We start from the raw sequence: 16,788 nt of genomic DNA on the forward strand, positions 1-16,788 counted from the left end.
CTGATTTTATCTTTATGTTTCTAAGATAATATTTTCTGTCAAATGTATTTATTTATCTAGCTTATTATTTATCTTATTTGGTTGTTGAATTTTTCTGAATATGATAAGATTTCTGTTTAAGATAAATATTGTTGTTACTTGTGCTTGCTGACCTGGTTTTTAGGAAGCTAAGTATGTTGTAACAGATTTCTAGCTGGAAGATAAACGTTGAATTTAAAAGCAGCTTTGAAGTTTGAATTTGAAAGCTTCGAAATTTCTGGAGTTTGTTGAAGACCCAGAGACTGTTGGCAACGTTTTAAAGTCAGCTTCAAAGCCTTATAAATAGCATGAAGATCAGCCGGTTTCATTATCCAAGTTTTTCAAGAAGTCTTGTGCTATTCTAAGAGCTTTAATTCTCTCATTGTTTACTACTTTTCATTACTTAAAAGTGAGGGAAAAATACGAGTGTTCACTTGTGCTAAACTTTGTAATACTTGAGTGATACACTTCGTAGTAAAATTATAATACTCAAAGTTGTTTGAGTGTGTTATCTTTTATTTCTAGGATTTGAGTGTTTAAGGTGTAGTGGGAAGTACTACGGAGAGAAGATAGTGAGATCTTCTAGGTTGCTTTAGAACTCTAAGGGAAGAAATAAAAGTTGGTTAAAATCCTACGGGTTGGACAACCCTAGGCGGAGACGTAGGCCTTTGTGCTGAACTTCGTAACAATTCCTTGTGTTTATTTCTGTTTTTATTTTTGCCTTATTCTTGCTTTCGTTCTTTGTTTTAAACAGTTTTAACAAAATCCAAAACAAACGTTTATAACCTTCTGCTTACTAACTGTTTTACTTTAAATAGTTTTCAAAGTCTTGATTTGTAAAACAGAGATCAATTTATTCCGCCCTGTAACTGATCTCAAGGCCTTGACATTTTCTGTTTTGCGAAAAACGCCCATACTCTATTCAACCCCCCCTTCTAGAGTATTAATATGTTTATTCCATTACCATTGTGATCCTTTCATTTGGTATCAGAGCAGGTATTCACATAAAGATCTAACAATCTGTGAAGATGAATTCCATTGGTGATGGAGGCTTCGCTCAAGGTCGATCCGCAAATCGCCCTCCTCTCTTTTGTGGCAACAACTTTGCTCATTGGAGGTCATTGATGCAAATGTTCGTGATTGATCAAGACCTTGAACTCTGGGAGATTATCAAGAAGGGTTCTAAAGTTCCTATGAAGACCACTGAAAGTGGAGTAGCCGTTCCTAAGAATGATGATGAGTTCAACCAAACGGATCTTGAAAGTGTTGCAAAGAATTATCGTGCTATGAACTTGCTGTATTGTGGACTAGATGCTAATGAATTCAACCGTGTGTCTACATGAAAAAGTGCCAAGGAGATATGGGATAAGCTCGTAGTCACATATGAAGGAACAAGCCAAGTCAAGGAGACCAAAATCAGCATTTTCCGTCGACAATATGAACTTTTTAAAATGCTTTCAAATGAATCTATTAAAGAAATGTTTACTAGATTCACTCAAATTATTAACAATCTTGATTCTCTTGGCAGGTTTTTCTCAAATGAAGAAAAAGTGAGAAAGATCCTTCGATGTCTTCCAAAAGCAAAGTGGGGTCCTAAAGTTACAGCAATTGAAGAAGCTCAAGATCTAAGAACCCTTCCTCTTGATGATCTATTGGGAAAATTAATTACCCATGAAATGTCCTTTGATGAAGAAGATGGAGAGCCTGCCTCATCCACAAAGGGGCTAGCTCTCAAAGCCAAGAAAGAATAAGAGATAGAGGAAGATTCGGATGAAGATGATGATGAAGACCCCTTTGCTCTTCTCTCAAGGAGTCTTACCAAAATCCTCAAAATGAAGAAGAAGTTCTCAAAAGAAAGAAATCATGGAAAATCTGATCGATACAGCAATCGCCAAGAAAAGCCTAAGGGAAAGACATACAACAAACTCAATACCTTGAAATGCTATGAATGTGGTGAAGAAGATCACCTTGTACGAGATTGTCCTCAAAGAAAGAAGTCTAAGCCCTACAAAAAGGAATTCAAGAAAAAGGCTATGGTGGCATCTTGGAGCGATTCTGACTCAAGTGATTCAGACGATGATGATCAAGCCAACCTATGTCTAATGGCAGAAAAAGACACTTCTAAAGAGGAACATCTTCAGGTAATTGTAAATAATCTCATGTCTAGTCCTTCAAATATTCTTTCTGAATTCTTGCATAATATGATTATCAATGAGGAAAGCTTGATTCAAGAGTCAAAAATTTTGAAAGAAAAACTCAGTACGCGAGTTGAAACTACTGAGAATTTAATCAAAGAAGTTTCTGTTTTAAAAGAAGCTTATACAGCTCTCGAAAACAAGGTCAAAGTGTCTGAAACTCAGATCAAGGCCTTGAAAACCGAGAACAGTACTTTGAAACAAAAACTCACTTCTCTAAATTACTGTAATTATAGTCTTGAAAACGAGAAGAAAAGTCTTTTTGAAAAGTGTTCAAATCAGCAAAGTCTTTTAAATAAACTTTCAAATTTTGAAAATGATTTTAACAAAATTTTGGACAAAGCACGAGGATCCAGAGACAAAACTGGACTTGGTTTTAACAAATATCTTGACAAAAAGAAACCTACTGTTTTTGTTAAAGCCAAAGGAAGTTTTAATGGTCCTACCTGTTTTTATTGTTGCAAAAAAGGTCATACCAAGCTCACCTTTCCTTTCAAAAGGAAAGATCCTCATATTATCAAACATTCATTTCCTTATTTTACTCGAGACCAAATTAAGCAAATCTGGGTAGTTAAGGGAACTAGACCACCAAACATGGTCTATCCCAAATATGATTCCAAATTTGCAGTTTGGTCTAGAAAGGTTTGATAATTTGTTATTTTGCAGGAGAGCTTGAAAAAGAAAGATTATAGATGGATTTTAGATAGTGGATGTTCTCGGCACATGAGTGGAAATTCTGCTTTATTCTCTAAGGTTGAAACTAATCTATGTGGAACAATAACCCTTGGAGACAAAAAGAAGTGCAATATCGTTGGCATTGGCAAAATTGGAGGTGATGCATTTAACTCCATTGATGATGTCTATCTAGTTGATGGATTGAAGTACAATCTTTTAAGCATCTCTCAACTGTGCGACAAAGGCAACGAGGTAATATTTGATAGTGAAAAATGTGAAGTGCGTGACAAAGGTGGTAAGATCATTCTAACTGCTCCTAGAAATAATGATGTGTATTCGTTTCATTCTAATCTTGTTGAAAGTTCTAGTCTGAAGTGTCTCAAGGCCCTGACTGAAAATACAAGGCTTTGGCACAGAAGACTTGGACATATTAACATGCATACTATGAAAAAGCTGTCTATACAGAGTTTAGTGCGTGGCTTGCCTGAATTAAATTTCAAAGAAAAAGGGTTGTGCAAAGCATGTGCTCGAGGTAAACAGGTTAAAGGTTCTTTTAAGACCAAAAAGGTTGTAAGTACCTCTAAACCCCTTGAACTTTTACATATTGATTTATGTGGTCCTATGCGTGTCAAAACCCCAAAAGGAAAACAGTATATCCTTGTGGTTGTTGATGACTATTCTCGTTTTACTTGGGTTTCATTTTTAAGAGAAAAATCAGAAGCTTTGTTGGAGTTTTCAAAAATTTGCAAAGAAGTTCAAACTGAGAAAAACCTACCTGTGGTAGCTGTGAGAAGCGACCATGGTAGAGAATTTGATCAAATTAATTTTGAAAAGTTTTGTACTAAATATGGTATTTCTCACAACTTTTCAGCTCCAAGGACACCTCAACAAAATGGGGTTGTGGAACGCAAGAACCGCACCCTTGAGGAACTGTCCAGGACCATGCTTTTGGAAAATGCTTTACCAAAATATTTTTGGGCAGAAGCTGTTAATACAGCTAACTATGTTTCAAATCGTTGTTTAATTCGCCCTATTTTAAAGAAAACTCCATATGAGCTTTTCAAAGGAAGGAAACCCAATATAGCTCATCTAAAACCATTTGGATGTACTTGCTTTGCTCATAATAATGGCAAAGATAACCTTGGGAAATTTGATGCACGTAGTGATGAAGCTATTTTCTTGGGATACTCTTCTGTTTCTAAAGCATATAGAGTCTTTAACAAGCGAACTAAGCTTGTTGAAGAAAGCATACATGTTATTTTTGACGAATCCGAAAAGGATACTTTGAGTGAAAGTTTTACAGGTCTAAGACTGAACAGATACGAGGAACCAGAAACAGATGATGAAAGTGATAAAGAAGCAGCAGAAGCTCCAGCAATGCGCCCTACCCAGAACATCCAAGAACCCATTCAAACCATAGAAGAATTAAATCAATCCCCTGTTTCTCCTCCTCAAAGCCCTGAAAGCTTATCTCAAGACCTTGAACCTGAACCTGAATCGAGCCAAAATTCATCTCATGGTCTTGAAACAGTACTCCAAGAACCTCCTGCTACCCCCTTACTAATGCGCAGAAAATTCAAACATGCCTCATCTCATCCTCTTGATAAAATCATTTCTGACCCAAAATCTGGAATCCAAACCAGAGCAAACTTAAAGTCTCTTTGTGCCTTTCATGCCTTTGTTTCCCTTACTGAACCAAAAAATGTCAAAGAAGCCTTACATGAACCGGATTGGATTATTGCTATGCAAAGTGAGCTAAATGAGTTCGAGAGAAATAAAGTCTAGAATTTGACTTCAAGGCCCAAAGGAAAATCAATAATTGGAACAAGATGGGTTTTCAGAAACAAGTTGGATGAAAAAGGTAAAATTGCTCGAAATAAGGCAAGGTTAGTAGCTCAAGGCTACAATCAAGAAGAAGGTATTGATTATGAGGAAACTTTTGCACCAGTTGCACGTATGGAAGCAATCAGAATTTCACTTGCTTTTGCATCCTTTATGCGTATCAAACTATTTCAAATGGATGTAAAATGTGCCTTTTTAAATGGTTTTCTAAAAGAGGAAGTTTATGTAGAACAACCTCCTGGTTTTGAAAATGAATCTTTTCCTGACCATGTTTACAAACTTGATAAAGCAATATACGGTCTGAAACAAGCCCCAAGGGCTTGGTATGAACGTTTATCAAAATATCTTTTGGAAAACAGTTTTAAACGTGGTCAAGTTGACAAAACTCTGTTTGTTAAAATCAAAGCAAGTGACTTACTGATTGTGCAAATTTATGTTGATGACATTTTGTTCGGTGCTACTAATGATTCCCTTTGCAAGGAATTTTCTGAGATAATGTGCAGGGAATTCGAAATGAGCTTAATGGGTGAACTCAATTTCTTTCTTGGATTGCAAATCAAACAAGATAAAGGAGGCATCTTTGTAAAAATCAAGGCAAATATACTAGAGAGCTCCTTAAGAAATATGATATGCTACAATCCAAAGAAGCAAAAACTCCTATGAGTTCATCACTATCTTTAGACAAAGATGAGAATGGTAAATCAGTAAATCAAAAGCAATATCGAGGTATAATTGGATCTCTTCTTTATTTAACAGCAAGTCGACCTGATATTATGTTTAATGTTTGTATGTGTGCACGTTTTCAAGCTGATCCTAAGGAATCACACATAAGTGCTGTTAAACGTATTTTAAGGTATCTAAATGGAACTAAGGACTTTGGTCTTTGGTATCCTAAAAATAGAAACTTTGAGCTTGTTGGGTATTCGGATGCTGATTTTGCAGGTTATAAAGTAGACAGGAAAAGTACTTCAGGTTGCTGCCAATTTCTTGGATCATCTCTCATAAGTTGGCACTCTAAGAAACAAAATTCCGTAGCTTTATCAACTGCAGAAGCTGAATACATTGCAGCCGGTGCTTGTTGTTCACAAATATTGTGGATATCTCAACAACTTAAAGATTTGGGCCTTAATTATACAGGAATACCTTTAAAGTGTGATAATACCAGTGCTATATCAATTGCTAAGAATCCTGTGCAGCACTCTCGAACCAAACATATTGATGTTCGACATCATTTCTTAAGAGATCATGTGGAGAAAGGTGACATTTCTATCTCTTTCATTCCTACAAATTTTTCAAATTGCTGACATATTTACCAAGCCTTTGAGTGAAGAAAGATTTAATTTTATACGGCTTGAGTTGGGAATACTAAATAAGGATGCAACTTCGTAGGGGGAGCCAAGGTACGTTACTTAATTTATTTAATTGCTTTAAGTATTTGTTTTTGTGTTAAGTGCAAATTACTTCAGAGCCCTAAACTATATTTCAAGGCCTTGAAGTAAAACTGCCGAAAAATAAATAAATAAATCTGGAACAGTACTTGGTGATTATTCTCGTGAATTCTCATTCAATGTACTTATTTATTATTTCTTTTGAAAACGTTTTCAAAACTTGTACATTCATTTAATCTATTTGATTTTTAAACAGTCGCACCTTATCACCTTTTTATCTTTTTAATATGTTTTGAAAAATCTTTTACTATCCCGTACCTATAAATACTTGCCTGCATTCACTCCTTCTCTCTCATCCGCCAAAAATATTTCACTCTTTCTCTCCTCGGCTACCTCTGTCTTCTCCTCTTCTACACTCTTCCATTATTCTTTTTTCCCTTTCTTCATGGCGCCCAAAAGAAAGCATGTCGCCATTAAACTTGCTCAGAAAAAGAAACAAGCCAAAGCTCAAAAGAAAGCTCCAAAGCAAGTTCCATACTCTGAACCTTCACAATCGGAATCTTCTCATTCACCAATTCGAGAAGAGGAAACCCCATCGAAAGCCATTCCTGTCAAATTTCCTGAGAAATCTCAAGCTTCGGCTTCTCAAGAACACACTTTTGAAGTTCCATCCTCTCTCCCTCCTTCATGGTTCAAGAATTTCACAACCCTTGGTAAATGGAAGGATGGGTATCACTCTCGCAAGATTTGTTCTTGTGAACTAATTGCTATGGATCTTGTCAATTCCTCATCGCTTCGATGTTTCAAGCTATTTCGTGAGTCTTCTCTTGTTCATCTTGCTTCTCTGCCAAATTTTGCATACCCTCGTCTCACTTGTTTATTTTATCTTAATATGACTCTTGTTAATTCTAGTAAGGGGCCTTCAATTGAGTCAATTGTTAAAGGAATCAAAATTAGATTAACTAATCAGATTCTGGTAGAAATTTTGGGGGTTGCTCCTGTTGTGTATGATAAGTCCTTTCCTTCTCGTCTTTCTTGTATTACTGCTTCTAGGACTCAATTTCTTTTGCCTAATACTCCTACCTCAAAGCAGCTCACTCACTCTTCTCTTGATCTTGAACCTAAGATCATTTTCCAATTTTTGACTCAAACTATTATGCCCAGATCTAATTCAAGGGAATTATTGACCGATCAATGCCTTGAAATTCTGTATTTGCTGTTCAATGGCTATCCTCTTGATCTGCCCTCCATTATTCTCACATATATGTCTCACATCTACAACTCTACTCGTCTTGCTACCCTTCCCTATGCAAACCTTTTGCCAAAGATCTTCGAATTTTTTGATGTTCCAGTTGACACAGAGGAAGTAGATCGTCTTACTACTCCTAATGTGGGCCTGGAACTCTTCAACAAAATCGGAATTTTCAGGGTTGGAAGGGATACATGGAAGTTCATCTCAGACCTCTCTGATGAAGACCTTGCTGCCATTCCCTCTGCCTATAAACCCAAAGCTGATATTCCTGTTCCTGCTTCAAAACTTCAGGCTCTGGAATTTGGCATGGAGGATCTTCGCCAGTCCATGTACTCCCTGTTTGCAGATGTTGAGAGGAAGCTTGATGAAATCAGTGCTCAGTTGGCTGGTTGAGCAGGGGAGTTGCAGGACTCAAGGCTTATTTTTGATTTTCAAGGCCTTGATGTTTTTTAAAAAGTTATTTTGCTTCTTTTGGTCTGTAATAACTTTGAACTTATGTATTTTAGTTGTTTTTCAACCTTTGTTCCAGACATTTTCTCCCTTGATTGGATGTCAAAAAGGGGGAGAACATCTGTGTTTGTGTGTGTTAGTTTTTGGAAAGTTTTTGGTATATATATGATTAATGTTTTTGAATGATGGTTATTATTTATGATCCTTATGTTATCTTACTCTAATCATACTTGTTCTCTTTATTATTTGTCACAGGTTTTGACTTCCATCAAGGGGGAGATTGATGACTCCACCTTGTTGTTTCCCTTGTTATTTCGTTTATATTCCTACTTGGTTTTATATTGGATGATGGAAGTCAAAATGAATAGTCAATGTTTATTTAATTTTCTAATAAGTTTAGTTTATTTATCTTAGCTTATTTTATGATTCTGTCAAATTATATTCGAATATATCCTACTAAGTATGCTAACCTATTCGTATATTCTGCTATAAGCATGTTTATGTATTTATTATTCTTTAAGTAACTGATTTTATCTTTATGTTTCTAAGATAATATTTTCTGTCAAATGTATTTATTTATCTAGCTTATTATTTCTCTTATTTGGTTGTTGAATTTTTCTGAATATGATAAGATTTCTGTTTAAGATAAATATTGCTGTTACTTGTGCTTGCTGACCTGGTTTTTAGGAAGCTAAGTATGCTGTAACAGATTTCTAGCTGGAAGATAAACGTTGAATTTAAAAGCAGCTTTGAAGTTTGAATATGAAAGCTTCGAAATTTCTGGAGTTTGTTGAAGACCAAGAGACAGCTGGCAACGTTTTAAAGTCAGCTTCAAAGCCTTATAAATAGCATGAAGATCAGCCGGTTTCATTATCCAAGTTTTTCAAGAAGTCTTGTGCTATTCTAAGAGCTTTAATTCTCTCATTGTTTACTACTTTTCATTACTTAAAAGTGAGGGAAAAATACGAGTGTTCACTTGTGCTAAACTTTGTAATACTTGAGTGATACACTTCGTAGTAAAATTATAATACTCAAAGTTGTTTGAGTGTGTCAGCTTTTATTTCTAGGATTTGAGTGTTTAAGGTGTAGTGGGAAGTACTACGGAGAGAAGATAGTGAGATCTTCTAGGTTGCTTTAGAACTCTAAGGGAAGAAATAAAAGTTGGTTAAAATCCTACGGGTTGGACAACCCTAGGCGGAGACGTAGGCCTTTGTGCTGAACTTCGTAACAATTCCTTGTGTTTATTTCTGTTTTTATTTTTGCCTTATTCTTGCTTTCGTTCTTTGTTTTAAACAGTTTTAACAAAATCCAAAACAAACGTTGATAACCTTCTGCTTACAACTGTTTTACTTTAAATAGTTTTCAAAGTCTTGATTTGTAAAACAGAGATCAGTTTATTCCGCCCTGTAACTGATCTCAAGGCCTTGACATTTTCTGTTTTGCGAAAAACGCCCATACTCTATTCAACCCCCCCCCCCCTTCTAGAGTATTAACATGTTTATTCCATTACCATTGTGATCCTTTCATATACGAAGTATGAGCTTATAATTACATGTATTATACTTCCTCTGTTCTTTTTTACTTGACCTGTTTCTTTATCACGCTTGCCAATGCAAAATTTTAACGGTTAATAACTTTAATTTTCCATAATTAAAAAATATAAAAGTTATATATTATGATAGTACTTATTGAGACGAATTCAAAATGATCCAATATAAATATGTTTTTCCTTACATATTATTCACAAAATACGGTCAAATGAAGGATAGTGAATAGTGTAAAACTCAAAGCGGGTCAAGTAAAAAAGAATGGAGGAAGTAACTAAGATAAACAACCATTTTTAAATAAAAATTGTTGGTTCTCGGGGGCTGGGTAAGGATAAAGGATACATCATTAGTTCTGATTATCGGTCCAATTCAGCACGGGGTTCTATAAAGTTTTGAGTCATGATTTTTTTTCCCCTAATTATTTCCACTATCTTGCTCTTTATCAACTTCCCTTACCATAAACGTTAAACCAAATAAACATTAATCCCTTGTTTATATATATGTTTTACAATGAAAAATCTATTTATCTATAATATATATAATATTAAAACGATCTGGCTAACGAGCGCCACGGGGCGTTAGATAAGGATAAATTATATTGGTTGAAATGATATTAAGTTAGGAATAAAAATCACGCGTCATTCGGTGTAATTAATGTTAATTTTATTCTAATATTTGCACTTTAATTCTCTTATCCAACGCCCCGGGGGCGCTCATTAACTTTTGCCATATTAAAATAAACACTATAAAGGACACATGTTAATTTCTTGGTGATGCTTTTCTCTAATTTCCAAAACTTCTTGTTTTTATTATTCATTTTTTTAGCCAATGTCATCACCTATTTACGTATTTTACAATACACACAAAATATTCACCATATCTTTTATACATCACATACAATTTTTTTTTTTGACTGGATTACATACATATTACACAAGACTCCTCTGGCCAGATCTGTGGGGCTGCAAGGGAGACTATAATTTACTCTTTATTTGAGTGTTCTGCTACATTAGTTATATGGGAACATAGCACTCTTGCTGAACATTTGTCCCCCTACTGACTCTTTTGATGCTCGATGGTTGTGGTTGTATAGCAAAGTTGAGGGCAGCGTGCTGAGGCGAATTGCTGCTCTGATGTGGGCTACTTGGCGTTGTAGAAATCTGTCCATATTCGAGAATGAACAATCTAATGCAGTCATGCTTGCGGCTGGTTTCTACAGACTAGTCGAGGATTACACTGAATATGCCAAGAAAGTTTTTCTCCCAGCTGATCCAATTGCTACAGCTAGTAGTGTTGTGTGGAAGTGTCCTCCGCAAGGGTGCATCAAAGCTAATATAGATTCGGCGTTAACAAATACATAAGATATTGAATCAAATAAAATTTTCCTTCATAAAAACTACGATCATCGAGTAGATCTTGCACTGTGGAACATCTCCCGCTTATATCGCTGGAAAATACAGCCTTGTTGGAGAGACAATTTAACGATCTTTTGTAGCCGTGAGCATGTTTTTTCTTCTGATTCATCTGTCTACATTCGAAAACTCAATAACTTTTTCACCAACGAAATAATTTCACGACAATCCATTAGATCTAATATCATGGATTCAAAACTAAGAAATTTCTTCCTCAAAAACAGGAGATAAACCTTGTCTTTCGATGAAGGTCGAAATACCCTTGATTTTCGAATGAGATCAAAAACTCTTTCTTTCGAGGGAGAAAAGATTCTCCCAAAAGGAGGAAGCATTATTATAAAATCTAAAAAAAAAATTTTAAGAAACTAGGATTGGGACTTTCCATCAGTTAAAACTGATGGAGGCCCCTTTAAAATTCAACAATGGAGGTTAGGGTTTTGGAAAGAGGAAGGAGGAGAGAGGAGAGGGTTTTTTTTTATTAATTATGTAATTAATATAATTTGTCGTTGACATTATATATATATATATATATATATATATATATATATATATATATATATATATATATGACCGTAACAAAGTCATTGAATATATTTATCAATAATCCAGGAAGAACCGACCAAGTCCATAAATCTTAATAATGTAGTAATGATGACAGCTATCCACGTTAGACACACAAAAACTGCAATTTGCATTGACTTAAATTATTAATACACCACAAATAGGGGGGAATTTGAGTGGTTTTATTCCGTATACTTATGTATGAGTAATCCAGATACGTGTGAAATAATATTCATTCAATAAAAGAATTGAAGTGAATTATAAGAGAATTAATTAAAGGAAAATTTGTTAGAAATTACCTTATAAATGACTTTTTTGTCAGAAACTACCTTATAAATTTTTTTTTTGAGAACATACCATTTTAACAAAATTTTTTGCCAGGACATACCAGTCACCGGATTTTCAAGTTTGACCTCAAAAACACGGCGTTGACCAGTCATGTGCCGGGCACGTGACTTCATTAAACCCATTTCTTTTCTCTTTTCCTATTCTTTTCCCTCATCTTTCTCACGACTTACCCCTGACTAACTTTCTCTCTCCTCAATTCATCCCCTCCTGCAATAACCCCATCATTCAACTGTAGCAAAGGATGGCAAAAATTAAATTACTTTGAAGAAAATTCTACTACACGCTAGGACTTCAACCACTAGAATTAAGGTAAGTGATTACTTATTTGGTGCTGACAATTTTTTTTTTTTTTTTTTTTTTTTTTTTTTTTTTGGCTTTGCATCTAAGTTTCTCTAACTATTAAACATGGTTAAAAGGTGGAGTTATAAAAAGTGGAAAGCTAAAGCAAGCAAGGGAAGCAAGGGAGACCAATTACTATTTAGCACAAAGAAACAGGTACGATTTCATCCGCCAAAGACAAAACTTTTGCGATTTAATTAATGGAAATTGCGAAATAAGAGGCATGACCTAATATTAATTTAATCGTTAACCTTAATCAGATTAGATTAAAATATTGTTGTTTTGGATTTAATAAGTATTTAATTAGTTAACTTGATTGGGTTATTTTGTTTCGGATCTTAAAATTTGATTAGTTGCATGTTGTGTACTCCATAGTTATTATGCTCATACTTGTGTTATTTCCAGGTTTATTGGTAGGATAAACGTGAATTAATATGGATCCTGTCAATATTAGGTTGTATTATGGGGGAAGGTTTGTTACAAAGAATAGAATAACTACTTATGAAAAGGGAGAAAGTAATTATGTTGGGCTGTCCTTGCATCCAAATGTAGAAGAGGTGTGTTACTTTGAATTTGTGGATTGGATAAAGAGAGAGTTGGGGTATGAGGATGTGGGACAGATTTGGTTTAGGAGATATGGGTGTAGTTTATTTGCTGGTAGGAAGGAAATTAAAAGTGATGTAGACATTCCTGAGTTTCTACAATCAAAGGAGAAAGATGGCTGGTACAATATGTATGTGGTCCATGAGCAAATTAAAGAGAAAGAAAAGGAATTTAGTGTGCAGATTGGGATGAGCAATAATATTGACTCTGAAACTGAGGTAGAGAAAAGGAAGCTAGTGTCTTTTATGTTGAGAGTGAGGAGGGAGGTCAAGGTGGAGGTGGGGTATTATAAGTGTTATTATGCTAGGCAAAAAGCTATGAGGATGATATATGGAGATGCTGCAAATGAGTACAATAAAGTCTGGGATTATGCAGAGGCTATAAGGCATTTTAATCCTGGTAGTACAGCTATAGTTAAGGTCACAGGCATAAAGCATCCACCTGTCCTATTCCAAAGGATGTACATTTGCCTACAACCATGCAAACAGGGTTTCATGGCAGGTTGTAGGCCTATACTTGGTGTAGATGGGTGCCATTTAAAGGGTCCATATCCAGGAATATTACTTACTGCAGTTGGGAAAGATGGTAATAATAACATCTTTCCAGTTGCTAATGGCTTAACCGCAATTAAATATATATGTAGTCTTTTGAGAATGGAGGAAACCCCAGTTTATCTTCATGACATACAAAAATCGTTTATCTAGTGGCATTTACGCAAATAAATCAACAAAATATCCCTTCAACATGACATTTTCGTAGATAAATCAACATTTGTGAGATTAGTATTTAGTAAAAGTTGTTGAATGACTTATTTGCACAAGGGTTTGTTCATATTTACTGAATTGAGCTGAATTGAACTGGATTGATTGAATCTGAACTGATTGAATTTGAATTGAACTGAACTGAAATGAACTGAATAAAACTGAAATGAATATTTTATGAGAGATGGAAATTAAGAGTTGAATTGAACTGATGTGAACTGAAATTAACCTGAAGTGAACATGGCCTAAATGCTAATCATAATGATAAACTTGTATTTTCTATTGGGTTTAAGCTATCAAGGTTTATGTTTGACCAGTTTCCAAAAAAAATGGTCTATGTTTAATCTAGCATACAACCGAAATTTCTACCTCAAAGGCGCGACATTTGAATTTTATCTTTTGATACTTTTATAATTTTCACTTTGAAATATATCATAAACACAAGATTCAAAATTTCAATTTAAGATCTGCATTAAAGTTTATACATTAATATAATATAATTAATAGGTATCTAAATTGTTCAAAATTCTGTAATATAAAGAAGTGCATGCGAAGGAAACCTCCAAACGTCGTGGCCAGGCCAGCATCACATTATTAATTGCATATTTGCATGCGTTGTTTAATCCAATTAGCATTGATTATGAAGGTTATAAAAAGGAAAAGAATGAAGCAACAAAAATGAATTACTAAAAGACATACATTCATGGTAATTAACATGAACACTTCAAGCTATGTTAAGGTTTTACTTGTTTCAATTGCCATCGTAACAATGATGGCAAGTTTGGCTACTCGTGCAGCTGCGCAGGAATTCCATGTTTGCAACACCGAGGGTCAAAGCTGCTCTGATCAAGAGCCTTGTTGCCCGGGTACTGCTTGCAGGGGATTGTTCTTCTACACCTGCGACTACTGCCCGAGAGCTGATCAACCTTGCGGTGCCCTGGCTTCGATTGTGAAGGCGGTCCGTTCAACGGCAAATGCGTGGCTAAATAATAGAGTAGACTCGCGATTGCTTTAGCAACTCTACTTGTTTAATTTGTTTCTTTGTATGAATACATTTGTTGCTTCACAATCTTACTAAACCTGGAAAATCAAATTGCTCTGATTTTGTTATTCTATGTTGTGGTTGATTTTTCTTTGTATCGTATTTTGTGCGTTGTTTAATTTGATTAAGGGCTTGTTTAGTTCACCTAATTTTTACTTGTCTGATATGAGCATATTGTCGGATTTGACCAAAATTTGACCCAAAGTGTACGATAGTTTATAAAGAAAAAAATTATCAAGTGGCTTCTTGTTAGATTCATAATAATGTGTATTTTATTAAAATATAATTTTCATAATTTTTATCATTACGAAATTAAAAATATTTAGCGATAAAAAATTGTAAATACACAATGATCTAATATTAACTTATTTTTTTTGTGATATAATCTTAACTGAACTTATTTTTTCTATTCCGATCTGATATAAACTTATTTTTTCTAAAATAAGTAAATATTAGTTGAATTAAACCAGAACTAAGTGTGCGCTATGCGTCATATTAATCTCTTTGTCTACATAAAGAATTACCGCATCAATTATTAGATTTTACTATAGAAACTCTTCAACCAATACTATGGATGTAATAATCCCTTAATGAATTTAGCTACATCTACCAAAAACTGAATCAATAGGAGGAAGTATATTATAATAAGTAGCAACGATACAACACTCCATTAAGATAATTACATATTTGATCTGATTACAACACATAAGATTATCAAAGGCCACTTTGTAGTATACAAAGTATTTGGCTTATTGGAAAGTAAAATATTTCATAACACAGCATACATAGTCCGTTAAAAAAAAAAACAAAAAAAACAAAAAAAAAACATACATAGTCAATATAGATGACCGTAGAAGTACAGAACCACTGCAAATTTAGCGGAAAGATGGAACGTAGCTAGCTATTAAGATAGCCAAACACTTCACATCCACACTTAAGAGCATGATCATTCCTAATCAAATGGACATGAAAACAATTAAATCGTTAGTCAAATACAATTACATTAGCAACATGTATTTCACATATAAAACAAAATTTGATAATCCTAAGAGTTTATAATTATGTCTTACCAACTTTTTGTAGAAAAGTCCAATGGACTCAAGATAGTTGTGGTGCCTTCCAAAAACTCCTACAATAGGGTTGTCAAGTAGGAGTGGTGATGAGAAATTACGGGGACAATCGACTCCATCTCCTTGTCCAAATGGTCCATATCCGGTTGGACATAAATTGGTGTGGATCTTCATAGCGGCAATAAGGCATTCATTGTTTTGGTATTTGTAGTTACCATAGGTTCCACTTATTTGAGTTATCTTTTCACGGCACTTGAGTACAATCTATTTGTGCATAAAAAATGGAATGGAATAAATGTTTGTTAAAGTGAGAATATTGCAAAACAAGATTAATAGGTAATATATATTGGAAACGTGAAGATTAATAGGTGTACTGTGTATTTAACCTTTCTCTCGTTTGCGCGAGGGTCATTGCCACCAAACATCTTAGTGTAGGTACCTCCACACGGGTTAGCTACGACGAATCCAATTGCATCCACAATAAAACCATACCTTATAATCACTTCTTTGATGCTTTCACCCTCTTGATGTTTAAAGCTATTGTTTTCAGGACACTGAGAACCATAAGGTCCGCACTTGGCAATCACCCATTTCTTGATTTGCGAGTTCTGCCAATTGAATTAAAAAAATTAATAAGTAATTTTCACATGCATATAGTTTGATATGAGGGTGAAGCGAAGCTGGGCCTGTTGAGACCATGAAAAAACCCACATGTGAGTGGTGTGTTGTCCCACATTGGGTGAGTTTATAAATGAGAGTTTGTATTGAGATGTGTATCCCACATTGAAGAAATAAGAAAGGTGTGTCCACTTTATAAGGCTAAGAAGCTACTTCCCTCATTGACATATGGTTTTGAGATAGAACCTCTTTGGTCGTACAAAGTGGACTGTTATGACGGGTGTGGCCCAGACTTGTTTATCATGGCCCCCAACCAGGCCAACTCCACGATCCTTCATTTTTTACAACTCAACTGGCTCCTGAGAATGTTTAGATATAAGCCCACATGTTATTTATGTAGATCACAACATAGCTAGAGGCCAGGTTAGCAAATTAGGTACCCTGCCAAAGTTGTAGAAAGCGAGCCAAAGCTGATTTACAAAATTTGTAAATTAGCCACCTTTTATGTTTTTTTTATTTAAAAAAGAAATTGATAAAATGACAAAATTATCCCCCATTTACCATGAATATTTTGTAAATCATTATTGGATTCTCCTCGTGATGTGGCATAATGTAGTGATGATGTGGCATCTTTACTACTTCCTCCATAAGATGTTAGGTAGGTGAC

General features: G+C 34.8%; 1 protein-coding gene and 1 long non-coding RNA gene across 3 annotated transcripts; one reads left to right on the plus strand and one right to left on the minus strand.

The window, feature by feature from the left end:
- The first annotated feature begins 11,658 nt into the window (after positions 1–11,658).
- LOC110723933 lies at positions 11,659–15,228 on the plus strand. Of its 2 annotated transcripts, XR_002511794.1 has the most exons (3): positions 11,659–11,997; positions 12,105–12,183; positions 14,189–14,530. XR_002511794.1 is itself a non-coding variant. In XM_021903346.1 (2 exons), the coding sequence occupies exon 2, from the start codon at positions 12,462–12,464 to the stop codon at positions 13,332–13,334; it is 873 nt and encodes a 290-aa protein (XP_021759038.1). In that variant the 5' UTR covers positions 11,659–11,997; positions 12,105–12,461; the 3' UTR covers positions 13,335–15,228. The 2 variants fall into 2 exon arrangements, 1 of the variants encoding a protein (XP_021759038.1); XM_021903346.1 differs by having other exon boundaries at positions 12,105–15,228.
- LOC110723934 lies at positions 15,214–16,549 on the minus strand. Its single transcript, XR_002511795.1, has 3 exons — positions 15,890–16,549; positions 15,504–15,767; positions 15,214–15,385 (listed from the first exon to the last, which is right to left on the minus strand). It is a non-coding gene; the product is annotated as an uncharacterized LOC110723934 (long non-coding RNA).
- Between the last annotated feature and the right edge of the window lie 239 nt (positions 16,550–16,788).

This window comes from Chenopodium quinoa, unplaced genomic scaffold, assembly GCF_001683475.1.
Source record: "Chenopodium quinoa cultivar QQ74 unplaced genomic scaffold, ASM168347v1, whole genome shotgun sequence".
NCBI lineage: Eukaryota > Viridiplantae > Streptophyta > Magnoliopsida > Caryophyllales > Amaranthaceae > Chenopodium > Chenopodium quinoa.